The 16,360-nt window shown below is 36.1% G+C and overlaps 1 protein-coding gene across 1 annotated transcript; it reads right to left on the bottom strand.

Moving 5' to 3' along the window:
* Nucleotides 1–4,515: 4,515 nt before the first annotated feature.
* Nucleotides 4,516–5,454, bottom strand: LOC101395120 (olfactory receptor 4F3/4F16/4F29). The gene has a single exon (XM_004421347.3). The coding sequence runs from the start codon at nt 5,452–5,454 to the stop codon at nt 4,516–4,518; it is 939 nt and encodes a 312-aa protein (XP_004421404.1).
* Between the last annotated feature and the right edge of the window lie 10,906 nt (nt 5,455–16,360).

The following is a 16,360-nucleotide window of genomic DNA, read 5'->3' as shown; positions in this document are numbered from 1 at the left end:
ATATGCTGTGTTTCCTTTTTCCTTTTTTTTGTCTCAATTTATTTTATTTCCCTTTTGATTACTTTTTATTTCTCTTTTGGTTTCTTCTCTCACCCATTGGTTGTTCAGGAGTGTGTTGTTTAATTTCCACATATTTGTGAATTATCCAATTTTCCTTCTGTTATTCATTTCTAGTTTCATACTACTGTGGTCATAAAAAATACTTGAAATTATTTCTGTCTTATTAAATTTGATAAGACTTGCTTGAGGCTTAATATATGATCTGTCCTGGAGAATTTTTTATGTGAACTTGAGAAGAATGTGTATTGTGCTACAGTAGGATCGAAATATCTGTATATGTCTGTTAGGTCCGTTAGGTCTATACAGTTGTTCAAATCTATTGTTTCATTATTGATTTACATTTAAATGATCTACCCATAATTGAGAGTGGGGTATTGAAGTTCCCTCATATTATAGTATTTCTATCTATTTCTCCCTTCAGATCTGTCAATATATGCTTTATACATTTAGGTGCTCTGATGTTGGGTGCATGTATATTTACAATTGTTATATCCTCTTAATGAATTGACCCCTTTATTATAATATAATGGCCTTTTTTGTCTCTTGTGACAATTGTTGATTTTAAGTTTATTCTGTCTGATATAAAAATAGCCAATCCTATGCTCTTGCTGTTACAATTTGCATGGAATATCTTTTTCCATTCCTTCACTTTCTGCCTATGTGTATCCTTAATGCTAAAGTCAATTTCCTGTAGGCAGCATATAGTTGGATCCTGGCTCTTTTCTAGTTTGTCATTCTATATCTTTTGCTAGGAGAATTTAATCCATTTACATTTAAATTAATTATAGATAGGTGAGAACTTATTATTGCCATTTTCCTCATGATTTTCTGACTGTTTTGTAGTTCTTTTCTTCCTTTCCTTCTCTCCTATTATCTTCTTTTTTGATAGGATTATTTATTTATTTATTTATTTATTTATTTATTTGTTTGTTTGTTTATTTTTGTATTGGTATGCTTTGATTCCTTTCTCTTTATATTTTGGATATCTGCTATAGGTTTTTTATTTGTGTTTTTCATGAGGCTTACATAACATATCTTATAGTTAGAATGTTTTAAGCTGATAACAACTTAACTTTGATTACATACAAAAATTCTACACTTTTGCTTCTCCCTCCCCCCTGCACATACATTTTATGTTATTAATTTCACAATTTACATCTTTTTATTTTGTGTGTCCAATAAATTATTGAGTTAGCTTTTATATTACTTTTGCTTTTTAACTTTTACGGTAGGATTTAAAGTGATTCATGCACCACCATTACAGTATTAGCATATCTTGTATTTGGCCATATATTTACCTTTACGAGTGACTTGCATACATTAATATTTTTCATCCTGCAAATTACTGTACTTTTGTTTCAGCCTGAAGAACTCTCTTTAGCATTTCTGGTAAGGCAGATCAAGTGGTGACGAACTCCCTCAATTTGTTTCATCTGAGAGCCTTTATCTCACCGTCATTTTTTAAGTAAAGCTTCTCCAGGTATAGTAGTCTTGGTTGGCAGTTCTCTTCTTTCAGCATTTCGAATACATCACCCCACTCACTTCTGGCCTTCAAGATTACTGCTGAAAAATTTAGTGAGAGTCTTTTGAGGACTCCTTTGTTTAAGATGAGTCACTTTTCTCTTGCTCCTTTCAAAATTCTCTTTGTCTTTCTCTTTTAACACTGTAGTTATAATGTGTCTCACTGGAAATCTCTCTAGTGTCAGCCTATTTGAAGTCCTTGGGGCTTCATGATTTGGGATATCCATTTTCTTCTCCAGATTTGGGAAGTTTTTAGCCATTACTTCTTCAAATAGGCTTTATTTCTCTTCTTTTCTCTCTCTTCTTCTAGTTCTTCCATGATGTATATATTGGTTCACTTGATGGAGTCCCATAGTCCCTGAGGCTTTCTTCACCCTTTTTCATTCTTTTTTCTTTTTGCTTCTCTGATAAGTTCAAATGACCTGTCCTCAGGTTCTTTGATTCTTTCTTCTACTTGATCAAGTCCACCCTTGAATCCCACTAGCAGATTTTTCAGCTCAGGTATTGTATTCTTTAGCTCCAACATTTCTGTTTGGTTCTTTTTTCTATCATACTTGTCTCTTTGAAGATAGTCTCATTTTGTTCTCATTTGCTTTCCTGATATCATTTAATTGTTTACCATGTTCTCTTGTAACTCACTGAGCTACTTTAAGACGATTATTTTGAATTCTTTGCAGGGAATTCAGAGATCTCCATTTCTTTTGGATTAGTTGTGAAAATTTGTTTTCTTCCTTGGATTGTGTCATGCATGATTATTCTTTATATTTCCTGTAGGTTTGTTTTGTTGTCTGTATATTTGAGGAAGAAGCTTCCTCTCTTTGTCTTCATAGATTTGTTTTGACTGGGAGAGACCTTCACCTGTCAGTAGTGCTCAATATGAAGCAAGATAAAGATCAGTCTCTCAGAGCATGTGTTTTAAGGCTGAAGACAAGGAGTCCTCTACTTCCTACCCTCCCTCATGGAAGAACAGCCTCAGCTCTGTGCTTTTTCTCAATCACGTAGAACAGTGCCAGCTATAAGAGGACATCCATCCCTTTTTCTTTTTTGCTAGCTGACCCAAAAGACCGAGCTCTTCCAGTTTCTTGGTACTTTGTATGAGTGAGATATAAATATTACCAAAAACACTCTGAATTTCTGGGGATTAGGCCCCCTTTGCTTCCCTCCTATCTTCCTAGAGGAAAACCTTCAGTGCTGTGCTTATTCTCAATCTCACAGAGCAGCATCAGCTGTAAGTGAGCACTCTCCCCTTTCCTGTGTTCTGAGCTATCTCAAACCAGGCTCTGCAAGTTGTTCAGTGCTCAATATGAGGCGAGATAGGAACCTGCTGTCTTATGGACCATAAGACAAGTCTCCATAAATTTAAAAGTATTAAAATAATACAAAGTAGGTAATTAATTATAATGAAAATAAATTAAAATCAATAACAGAATAATAACTGAAAATTTTCTGTAAGAATTATAACCCATGTGTTAAAGAAATTAAAAGGAAAATTAGAAAGTATTTTGATCTGAATGAAAAGAAAACAGGATATATGAAAATGTATATGTTGCAACTAAGGCAATGCTCAAAAGGAAATCAATAGAACTAAATGCCTATATTGAAAAGAATAAAAGTCTCAAATGAATTACCATGGTTTTCATCTAAAGAATCTAGAAAGAGAAAGAAAATTAAAAACAAAGCAGAAAATATAAATATTAACAATCAGAGCAGAAACTAATGAAATATAAAACAGAAAAAATATAGAAAAATCAGTGAAATGACAATCTGATTCTCTGAGAAAATAAAAAATGTTGAAAAACCTCTAGCCGTGCTGATAAGAGGAAAAAAGAGAAAAGACACAAACTACCAATATCCAGAATAAGAAAGAGGCATATATTACAGGTCTTACAGATATTTAATAAGAAATAAGAGAATATTAGGAACAGCTTATTCCAATAAATTTGACAACATAAATGAATGTACAAATTACTTGAAGACACAAACTGCCAAAAATTGAATTTATACTTGAAAATCTTCCCATAGAGAAAACATAGGACCCAATGACTTCCCCGGTGAATTCTACCAAATATTTAAGAAAGAACTTGTATCAATTCTAAAAAACTCTTTCCATAAATTTAAAATGAAGAAATAAACTCTATAAGGCCAGCATTACCCTGATACTAAACTTGAAAAAGCATTTTACAAAATCCAACATCCACTTTTGATTTTAAAATCTTTCAGCAAACAATAGAAAGTAACTTCTTCAGCCTAATAAAGGGTATCTATGAAAAACATATAGTTAGTATCATACTCAATGATGAAAGACTGAATGCTTTTCTCATAAGAGTAGGAACAAGTCAAGGATGTCCACTCTAACCACTTCTAGTTAGTGTTGTACCATTTGATCTAGTGAGTGCAATAATGGGCAACGAAAATGAATAAAATGATCCATACTAGAATAAAAGAAGTAAAACGTCTTTATTAGCTGACAACATGATCACCTATGAAGAAAATACTACTTAATCTATAAAAGACTAATAAAAGTAATAGGTTTTGCAAGTTTGCAGGATACAGTGTCAATAAACAAATTTTTTTTTGTATTTCTGTACATTAGCAAAAGCAATTGTAAATTGAAACAAAAAATACCATTTAAAACAGCATCAAAACTTGAAATACTTAGGGAAAAATCTCAAGAAAGATATGCCAGACCTGTTCACAGAAAACTATATAACATTGCTGAAAGAAATTAAATAGGACTTGCATAGATAGAGAGGTATACTGTTTTCGTGGCTCACTCTTCACAAGGCATAAATATATTCATCAGTTAAAAAATTGTGTTTCAGGTATGGTGATACTCAAATCAATATTTAATGCCTGAAAGTTCCTGAATTTAAAATATCAAAGATAGAAACAAAAGGCTACACCATGATTAGTGAGAAGGCCTTATCATATCATTTATGATATCTTCCTGTAAATCACAAGCTGTGTGCATACTCTCTTCATTGCTGCCTTCATATCTTTATTCCTGAATGTGTAGATGACTGGATTCAGAAAAGGAGTGAGAACTGCATCAAAAAGAGCAAGAAATTTGTCCATCTGTGAATTGGGGTGTGGCCATGTATAGACAAACATCGTTGGACCAAAGAACAAAAGGACCACAGTGATGTGAGCTGACAAAGTGGAGAGGGCCTTGGATGAACCACCTGAGGAATGTTTCCAAAGAGTTAACAGGATAAAGATGTACGAGATGAGGAGTATAAAGAACGAACCAACACAGATAAACCCACTGTTGACACTGACCATGAACTGCAATCTGTATGTATCTGTACAGGCCAGTCTGAGGAGTCGAGGAAGGTCACAGTAAAAGCTGTCCAATACATTAGGACCACAGAAAGATAAATGAACAATAAATGCCAGTTGGAACAGTGAGTGACTGACACCAAGGGCCCAGGCAGCAGCCAGAAACAAAATGCACATTCGTGGGCTCATAATGGTTAGGTAGTGGAGAGGCTTACATATGGCAACATATCTGTCAAAGGCCATGCCTATGAGCAGCACCATCTCGACACCACCAATGACATGGATGAAGAAGATCTGAGCAATGCAGCCTCCAAAGGAAATGACTTTGTGCTTTCTGAAAAGGTCATAAATCATCTTGGGTGAGGTCACAGAGCAGGCTCCCAAGTCAATGAAGGAGAGACTGGCCAATAGGAAATACATGGGGGAATGTAAATGAGGATCAGTTGTCACAGAAAACACAATGAGGATGTTTCCAGTCACGCTTGCCACATAGAGCACAGAGGAGAACACCAGCAGAAGAAGTTGGATCTTCCGTGAATGGGTGAGTCCCAGAAAAACAAACTCAGACACAACCGAGTGATTCCCTCCATCCATTGATCCAGCCAACTGGGCTGCTGCTGAAATTATGAGAACTAAGAAAATGAGGAGGAAATTGTGATTATGGAGATGATAATATGTCATAGAATTTTTGAAGTTTCAATATTCTCATTAGGAATGAAAAGCTCATAGTTGTCCAGTTCCTCAAATACGTAAAAACAAAAACCAAAAATCAACATAATATCATCACAATGTGTGAGCTGCAACATGTTTTACCTATTACCAACACTCTCACTGCAATGTTCTGTTCTCAAATTGACAGATTAAGCGAGAACAAAAGATTCACAAGTGTCCATATTGTTCATCAGCTGTATAAATCACTTCTGATATTGACTGGTCCTCATTTCCAACTTATTCCATCTTGCTTTTATGTATGTTCTCATAGTTCACTTCGCTCTCAGTTTGCTTCCACAATTTGCTGACAGAAAGTAAGCATGAGAGGAAAACATGATTAACAAATGGATTTTCACCTGAAGTGAGAGGTGACTGAGACATGAGTTGAGACTGACTTAGGATAGGCTGTAGATTGAGACTGAATAAAGAGACTGGGGTATGTCAAATTGGAGGGCCCACAAGTGTAGTAAAACAGGGGAAGTATGTGGACTCTAATAAAAAATAGAATGCTTACTATTTTCCACCATATTTTATCATGTTCACTGCTATTCTAGGTGCCTCTAGTTTCCACAAAATTTTTCATAATTACAGAACGCTAAACTGGCCTCAATGCTCGTTAAGGCTTTCATAAGAAGCCTATGCCACCTAGTGATGAAAACGCTTTCTCCAGGCCTACTAATTGTATATTTGGGAAATTTCACCAGAATTTCTGCTAAGACACTCTGGGTATATAATATATGTATATGTAAATATGTAAAATATATGTATATGTAAAATATCTCTGCAAACATGTTTTCTCTGTCCATACACATGAAAGTACTGAGGATTAGCACTTGGAATAGTTGAGATATTAAGTTAATTCATCAGTGTCTCAGCCTCCCTTTGGTGTCACCTTTTGGTCCATTGGCACCCCCCTACTCTTTGAAGCACTCAGTACTGCCTGCAGGGTAACCTGTGCTGATGTTTGCTATTAGCCTGCTTAGTCTGACTGAAATCCATTCAGATATTTTATCTTCAAGGCGATTTGTATTTTACACTTTTGATTTATGATTATAAAATAAGAGGAGTATCAAACATTAAGAACTCACATTTTGATCTTAAACCATAAAATACAAGATGTGACACTGGAGATTTAGTCCTTTAATACAGATTATATTTATATGTAAAGTGGAGGGTGAGCAGAGAACAGTATTATGTTTCTCTGTGTCCAGATACAAACCTCAATCATGCCCCATAGCAGAGAGTAGTTCCTGAAAACACTTAATAGAGGTTAATCACTTTAGGAGTTGACGAAATACAGTAGAACAGGTACACTGATATCCTTCATTTTTGCAGCTGTGATCCAGACCTTCTGACACAAAGGGGTATCTGTCTGATGCCCTCATTCATCCCAGACCACAAAATTCACAGAGACTGTCACTGTGTCCTGACTCCAATTCTGGGTCACCATCACTGGCATGAATCTCCTTCTATTCTCACCTACACGTAGTGAACATACTATCACCTCCTGAGCCAACAGTCCATGATCCTAAGGTGCACACTATTACCAGAAACCTGGGGCCTGAAATAGGGGGCAGAAAACAACCACTTATGCTGCTCTCAGGGAGGGAGAGTCAACACCGGAGAGGACTGATGGGAAGAACATGCATGGAGAGGTGATGGATGCACTGGGGAGGGGGCAAGGAAACTCAGTAATTCTCGAAAAAGATCCAAGGCCTTAGTGAGGAAAAGTACACGTCCCCAGTGTGATGAGATGAAAATTCTCATGGAGTTATAATAAAGACCATTTTGTCCAAGCTGGTCATCATTCAGATGAAAAACATGAGACCCAGCAAAGTAAACTGAGTTTCTGAGTTTCACAAAATTGGTAGAATGGGGCACCAGAACCTAGATCTCCTGATTCCTATTCCAGAAAGACAAATCCTAGAGAAAATAATCAAGTAAAAAAAAAACAAAAAACAAACTCAAAACACTGATTTTTCCTGGTTAAAACCAAACTAACCAGAGACATTCAGACAAAGTGTCCATTATTAATAGTAAATTATTATATAGCAACCTACCAATAAATAAATATTACATAAAATGTGTGCCCAATTAAAATTATTTGACAAGTTCAACAGCAATTTACACTAAGGAAATTGATTATTTTTTGCTTTTATGATTTGTGTACTGATTCTTTGTATTTTCCTGGTTGTGTAACTGGTTACCACAACTGTAAAAAATTTAACATGGTGTTTGTACGAAGTCCATCTTTTTGGCCTTTATAAATTTCATTTTCCTCACAGGTAAATTAAAATCACCATTACTTCTTGTAGCTTTTATTGACAATTTTTCTTCATATTGATTTGTTCTCTTACTAACTCTTGTAAGTCAAAGTACCAAGAAAACAGTTGAAAACATGTGAATTGCACACATAAAGAATACAGTCTAATGTGGCATACATGTCAAGTGAAGAGTAAGATAAATACTTGGTAAGTTTTTTGGGGAAAAGTGCTATAGATGACATTCAAGGGTAGAAGATAACTAGTGTCAGCAAGAGCAGGTGGGGAAGGCTATGGCAGGGGCATAGATATCCATCTGGCCCTTTTTGAATTAGCGAGAACTGAAAGGAAAAGAGAAGGAAGAGATATATAATGTATGGGAAATACATTGCATTATAAAATATGAAGGTACCCATTAATATTAAATATCATTATTCGTGTGTATATAGCCCATATTATACACCCAGGTACCTGTAGAAAGGGTAGTAGATAGTTCCTGTTTGAAAGATTAGATTAATAACTCCAGCCTGTAGTAAGATCATGCCTTCAAACCAACAATCTTTATTATTCTTGATTCTCTCCTCTCTCGGTCATCTTTTCCAATAGTTTTAACATGCATAAGGGAAAATTTCTCATTTAAAGATTTATAGTAGCCATGACTAATAGTCTCCCAGTGAGAAGGCACCTAAGGCTTTACAACATATATCTTGCTGGGGATTAGATAGCATTTAATCACCAAACCCACAGCCAGCACTCAACTTATTTTCCTAAAGTCTGTGGAATAATCTGAAATGCAGAAAAAAATAAAGCAAAGAGAAAGGAGAGAGAATGGAGATTTAAAATATGGAGAGATGGGGGGAAAGGGGAAATTATATGCACAATGATAAAAAAAGAAAAAAGAAAGCATCAGGAGAAAGGAGAAAGAGCTGAACAAGCTTCAGGTAGTATGAAATATGGTAGCCTCTGTTTCTGAGAATTCAAGTAAGTTAAAGATTTGAGCATCAATCTCTCAACCTTAATTTAATGATTCAGGGCTGCTCCTGACTTTGAAATTGGGTTTCATTTAAGGAAGGAGAGAAAAGACACATGCTTCGATTACCTGCCTTGTCAGGGTCACAGACTTTCTGTGAAAATCACACATGATAATGAATGGAAAGATTACCTTTTATCCTGCACAAAGATATACACATATAATTTACTGTAAAGATTTTAACCGTTATTATGATTTGGGGAGTCTAGCATATACTAAGCAGGAGAAGAAGGTGTGCAGAACAGACAACAGGCACATGAAATTCTCCCTAGTGTATGTTTCCTGTGTATTCTAGCATCCCAGCAGGGTTCTCTGTCCAGTCAGCTTCTGCTACTGAAGGTCATGTTACAGTTATTTCCAACGGTGTGGTTCTTCTACATGGTGAGAGTTATCACCCAGTTATAGGCTCACATTCAAAAGTCCAGAAATCATTTCCAAATTTTCATCTCTACCTTCTTCAATCCTAAAAATACAAAAATTCACCGATTGCCTTTCATACATTACAAGAACAGTTAATAGCTTGGGCTTTGACATCAACCAGGCTTGTTTCTGAATCTAGGTTCCACCACTTACTTGCTATGTGAGTATGACAAAATGACTTGAGCTCTCTGAGCTTCAGTTTTCTCATTACTAACATGGAGCTAATAATACCTCCCTTGCAGGGTGTTGTGAGAAATAAATGATGTAATATATGTAAACATACCTAACTGTGTACCTAGCACATAGTACGGCACAGTAAATGCTATCTATTATATATTGAAGACTATCTACACGAGTGACTTTCAAGTATAGAAAATTATTCCTCAAATTTTTGAATCTGCCATTATTCTAAAATATTGAAACTAGACCTGATTTTAGGTAAAGCTTCCATGTCTACACTTGCATCCAATCTCTTAAGTATATTTCTCAAATAACAGTTTTGCTGGTGAGTGGATCAAAGTAATCAAAGTAATCAAAGACTGCCCGAGGAAGGCAGGAAGAAGCTTTATGCTCTGATCAGGCTGTGCCCCTTCTACCAATGATATCCCCACAATCCAAAGCCATAAATTTCAATTCCTCACATAAAAAAATTAAATTTTTTCTGACCACTTCAGATAACACTGGATATTTCCCGTGTCATTAGGGATAAGACAGAGGAGAGAAGGGAGAAAGGGCCAAGACAGGTGTTTCAAGGGATTTTGGAAGTCTTTGCCCATCCAGGCGTAAATTTGTGTTGATCTACCAAAGCAAGGAAGCCAAACCACACAATACCAGCTGCTCAGGAAAGCAGATTTCTCTCCCAAATTGCTTTTTTCATGAGGCATATAGAATTCTTTAGTTTTTACCTCCACTTTAATTGTACAAGTGGAGAAAGCAGGGGTAGTTTAGACACATTATAAAGCCAGATGGTTATTCAAGACCAAAGTCTTAATTACGTCCTATTCCCATTCTTACCTTCTCATTTCTTTATTTTGTTAATTTAAAATGGATTTGCTTACTATGTGCCAGATCTAAAGATAGACGGATATTGTGCAAAGTCAATCTTCATCCAATATGTATACAAAGATACATCCCCTATGATGCATGTCATGGAAGTGGAATAGACCCTCTAATCTCTGAGAAGAGTGGAAAGAGAGAACTGTAGTGACGACAAAAGGCAGCATAGCAGAAGTGGTATTTGTGTATAGCTTTAAGAGATGATGAATATTACAATACACAAACATAGGGTCTAAAGAAGTCATTTCAAGCAGATGGTAAAATATGTTAAGTAATTTTGGTGTTCACTGGGTTAATGGCAAAGCATGCAGATTGTCTACAGCATAAATTTTGTTTCAGAGAATAGAAGAAAATAAGAAAAGAAAGATGGTAGAGATTAGCTTGTACCTAACATTGGAAACTAATTTAGATATTTAAGAATTATTAAATAAATATAGGGAATCAGTGAAGGAGTGGGTGCAAGGAATTGATGATGAGGCCAGTAATTAGGGAACATGCTCCATCTATAAGTGTGATGGGTCAATCAGAAGAAAGAAACAATGGAGATAGGGAATCCTCAAGATAACGCTGAAATAAAGCAGATCTGGGAGGCTACACAGACTCCCTAGGACTACACAGTTTTATCTGTAAGACTGTAGATACAGAAAACAAAAATATTGAGAAGTAAAAACCCAAAGGAATTGGTGACTGATTAAAGTTGGAGTGAACACGAAGGAGAGTGAAGTCAAAGATGACACCACAATTTGAGCAAGAATATATCAGACAATGGTGGGTCCATTTTTAAAAATAAGAAAGTTGGACACGGAATTTGCGAGGGTGGAGAAAACAGATGTTCACATTTATATTAAGCAATTGGAGTTTCAGATACTAGTGAGATGTCTAGGTGGAAATATGTGACAGAATGTATGGAAAGAAGTGTAGATTTCAGGTATGATTGAATAGTAATCCATATAAGAGTAATAACTAAATGTATAATAAGCTACCTACGGGAAATAGTACAGAGAAAGAAAAAAAAATCAAAGAGCCAATAATACAGACTGTTACACTGATAATGTGAAAGGAGGCAAAGGAGCCAAGAAATTAGAACACTGGAGTGATAAAGCAAAGAAGAAGAATTAGAAGAACATTGAGATACCAATTTACATAAATTTTCTACTTTTTAAATGGGCAGTTTGGGCTTGGTATATAATAGACACACATTATAAATATCAATTGGGTTCACTAATGAATGAATAAAATAACGAATGTGATGGAGTTGTCAAAGAAGGAATTAATGAAAAGTCTCCATGAGGGGCTAGACGACTGTTTTCATAGAATCTGCATGCCACTCTGTTGTGACACACACCAGCAATGAAATCAATCGAAAAGAGCTATAACCACTAGGATCATGAGGGCTGAGAAGTGGCATGGCAGGTGAGGCAGAAGACTACAAAAGAATGAAAGGTTTCTAGGGATTGGATAGACAGACCAGGTGGCCAGGCTGATCACAAATAACAGGCCAGAAAGAAAAGCACATAAGATCAAAAAAATAAAATAAAAATAGAAAAATGAGGCCAAATAGTTGGGAAACTTGAAAAGCAAGATAAGTAGCCATAAGATAAACTCTGAGTCTTCCCTGATATTCTTCTACAGCTTTATTCTCATTCTTTGAGGGCTAGATGTGCACTTTCCCCTACTCATACCCTCAACTGTCCATACACAGTGACTGTCCTTCATGGGCCTGATTTCTGCTCCATCCTCCTTCTCTAGTGCCAGCACAACCTGCCATATAGAAGGCTGACATCCAGGGAGTTATGGAAAACTTAATTTTTGCATTCCTGGAGCATAGAAATCCCGGCTCGCTGGTTTACTCACTATAGATTTTATTTCTATCCCTCCCACCTACCTGTTTTGCCAAGGGGACTAAGAGAACAGCATCATTAAAGATTCAGATAGATATAGTTCTCTCCAAATCAGCTGGATCCTATGCAGGATCAATACAGACACACAAATAGCTGTATAAAACAGTCAGAGTGGCAACAAATTACAGCCCCAGGGGGCAGTGACCAAGTGATGCTGCAGAGATCTGGGATTGCCAAACTGAGATAAGTTGGCCTGGGGAATTATTGCCTATGGTTGTTTCAGTCTTCCCGGTGCAGCCAAGTAGAGATGTTGTTAATAAGTAGAAATGAGAGGCGTTAAGTTTTCTTATGACAAAGAGACCTTTTGCTGTTTTTTAGAGCTAATTTAAATCTTTATTTTGTGACTAAAGGTGAATCCAGAGCAACATTAAAAAATGTTCCTTGGGGCCGGCCCAGTGGCGCAAGTGGTTAAGTGCGTGCGTTCCGCTGCTGCGGCCCGGGGTTTGCCGGTTTGGATCCCGGGCGCACACCGACGCACTGCTTGTTAAGCCATGCTGTGGCGGCATCCCATATAAAGTAGAGGAAGATGGGCACGGATGTTAGCCAAGGGCCAGTCTTCCTCAGCAAAAAAAGAGGAGGATTGGCATTGGATGTTAGCTCAGGGCTGGTCCTCCTCGCAAAAAAAAAAAAAAAAAATGTTCCTTAAAATTTTTAATCATTTGATCATTTCTATGCTGATACCACAATAATATTCAACTTAAACACGTAATGTATTAAAAAGCATGAAGAATAATACATGGAGATAAAAACATACACTATTCCATGAAAAAAAGTAGAGAGAATATAAAGGAAATGAGATTTAAATTGACTTCAAAAATAACATTTTTTACATATTCTATTGAATCATCACAACCACACTGTGAAGTAGGTATTGTTATTGGCACATAATCAGAGACAAATGATTTTTCATCTAAAATTACACAGAAATTAAAAGATTCATCTATATATGAATTTAGGACTTTCTCCAAATCTTCTCTTTCTCCTATAGTTAACTGCATTAAATCACAGAAAAGAAAATATTACACAAAATATTCATGAAGCATATATTGAATCCAAGTTTTAGGCAAGAGGAACAGCAAAAATAAAACTGTAGGTCAACCTCAATTATGTCAATAAATTCAGACTTCCAGTCTAAGACTCCAAACTTGAGATACTTCCCCCCCTCTTTGTTTAAACCAAGAGAGGAAATATAAATATAAGTTCTATCCTTAGAAAGGCTAAGGCACATGTCTACAATTCCAAACCACAACAGATGAAGAAAAACTTACGTGCAATAAAAATTGAAACAGGACATGAGTGAACACCAAAATTAAAGACATGCCTCTAAAGGTCTCCAGCTAGTCAGGAAACTCAGCAGTCTCAAAAAGAAGTGGATAAGCTAAAAAAAAAAAAGAATGATCTTGACTTGGAACAGGAATATTAGAGTGCGTGAACCTCACCCCACAGAGTGACGGGGAAAGGACCTTAAAGAGAAAGATGCAGATATAATGCCTTTGGAATAATTAGGGTGTGTATGGCGTGATGGAAGAAAAGTCAAGGCAAGAGGAGAGGGGAAGCAGCTAGACAGCTGACAATTCCCTTTATATAATGAGAAGAAAAGCATAAATCACAAGGTATCTGACGAAAGTTAACAAATATGACTCTGCCCTGAGCCCGCGGTTAGCCCAGCAGCCCAGGAGAGAGTCACACCAACAGATGAGAGGTGTTTTGGAGGCAGCATTCCAAAACTCACCTGCCTTCAGGCCTCACTATTGTCTCTAGCTGTTTCTCCATGATATCCTTTCAAATATCTAGTATATTCAAAGAGTAATAATATTATATATAATATATTGTAATAATTTTTATTATAAAATAAAGCAGGTGATGACCTATACAAAAATACTTCAAGAAGAAAAAAAAAAAGGGAAAATAACACAAGGTATTTAGCATGCACATAATAGAAGGTTATGCCATGAGTTAGTGAAAATTATGAGCAAATTTGCAACGAACTTTTAAAGATATACCTTCTGTCTGAAATCACATTTAGAAGATACAAGTTAAAGAAATAAACAACAAAAAAATAAAGTGATGAAACATAAACTGGAAAAATTCAAGAGGTAAATAAAAAAAGAAAAACATAGTAGAAATGAGGATTACTAAAAGCAGAAAAAAGTGGAGACTTAAACATTCTGCACAAAATGAAATAGAAAACCAAAGAGGTTTTGTGAAAGAATTAGAGAAAAAAATACAGATTAAAATAGGATCCAACAAATGAAAAATTAGTGTTCCTTAAGAAGAGTTCACAATATTTGATAAAGAAAAATTCAAGATAAAAAAAGAAAACTTTTCTGAAATGAAAGAAGCATTGAACCTATAGACTGAAGGGCTTATCATGACTCAGAGGGGAAAATAATGTTATAGCATAGGCCACATCAAGGCAGATCCAACTAAACTCATCAGACTCCACATGCACAAAATGAATAGCCCACCAAAAAAAAAAAAAAAAAAAAGCTCTAGAAAATAGAGTTCCCAAAGGCCTTTCTGAAGAAAATCACTACAGAATAAATTCCACTAATCAAAGAGCGAACAGAGATAACATGGTAATAGTGAATTATGAAGCCTAATATTAAAAAGTTCTGGGGATTGTGGTTAAAGAACAGAATACAAATGTTACAAACCAAGACAGTATAAAGAATAATTATGTTAGTAACAAAAATAAAAAGGAAAAGAAATATTTCTATGAGAAATTCTGGTTTCCTCATCTTTCACAGTGGGAGAGAATCAACAGATCATTGTAAGAGTGATTAACTGGGGCCGGCCCTGTGGCTTAGCGATTAAGTGCGCGCACTCCGCTGCTGGCCGCCAGGGTTCGCATCCAGGCGCGCACCCACGCAGCACTTCTCCGGCCATGCTGAGGCCGTGCCCCACATACAGCAACTAAAAGGATGCGCAGCTATGACATACAACTATCTACTGGGGCTTTGGGGGAAAAAAAAAAAGGAGGATTGGCAATGGATGTTAGCTCAGAGCTGGTCTTCCTCAGCAAAAAGAGGAGGATTAGCATGGATGTTAGCTCAGGGCTGATCTTCCTCAAAAAAAAAAAAAAAGTGATTAACTAAGTGTTATTTTAAAGTAGAACGGAAATGATTAGAAGAACTAGAAGTAATAAAATCAAATAAAAGTGAGCGATGAAAGGGAGAAGGGAAGCAAATTAAAGGGATAAAGGAAAGTATACAGATTTCTTTCTATTTCATAGTGAGGAGTCAATGGATACTGTTTTTGGAGGTAACACAAAATTAAAGAATTAACAATGTTGCATACAGTAGATAACTAAAATGAACTACAAACCTTCAAAATTATCAAAAGAAAACATGCACACACAAAAGAAATAAAACAACATACAAAGAGAAATTTTAATAAAATAAAAGGATTAAAATGGATGCATAAAATTAACTCATTTGTTTAGTCTACTAAAATTTACTGAGCACCCCTCCCTATGTCGGGATTGTGCTGAATGCCAGCGCTATGTCCTGCATCTTGGAGTTTTACAGACTAGTGGGAGAAAGCAGCCATTAATCAAAAAACCACACAAACAAATGTAAAATTGCAAACATAAAAATTACTCTGCAATAGAGTGAAAATTACTATGATAGAAGGATTTGATGGAAGCAGGGAAATCAGGGAAGGATTCCCTGAGGAAGTGATGCTGGAGCTAAGATCTAAAGGATAAATAGACATCAACGAAATGTGGAGGAAAAAGGATTCCCTGCAGAAAGAAAAAATTCTGCTCCCTCTTGAGGCCAGAGGGGTCATGGGAGTTCTGCCTGAAACCACGTTGTGAGAGAATGAGGGGAACATATACAAGATAAGGATGAAATTAGTAGTGGGAGACTGTTTCTAGGAAAATGATGTCAAGGAAGATTTTTAAGTAGAAAAGTGATTTGACCAGAGGATATTTATGAATATCAGTCTGGCTACAGTGTACACAATGGATTTGAAGGAGTCCAGACTGGATGCAGGTGAGCCAGTTAGAAAGCAACATACTTATCAAGGCAAGCAATGTGGATGCTTACACTAGGTATGGGAGTTTGGAAAGTAAGCAGGTTTGCAATATATTTAGGAGAGACAATCAACAGCACCTG

Source organism: Ceratotherium simum, chromosome 3 (assembly GCF_057802395.1).
Source record: "Ceratotherium simum simum isolate JZ-2026a chromosome 3, ASM5780239v1, whole genome shotgun sequence".
Taxonomy (NCBI): Eukaryota; Metazoa; Chordata; class Mammalia; order Perissodactyla; family Rhinocerotidae; genus Ceratotherium; species Ceratotherium simum.
The sequence above is the reverse complement of the archived record's forward strand: the minus strand, read 5'-3'. Positions and strand labels throughout refer to the sequence as shown.

What these genes read in the sequence shown, in the direction of transcription:
- LOC101395120 (XM_004421347.3), bottom strand. Translation starts at nt 5,454, where the DNA reads ATGGATGGAGGGAATCACTCGGTTGTGTCTGAGTTTGTTTTTCTGGGA.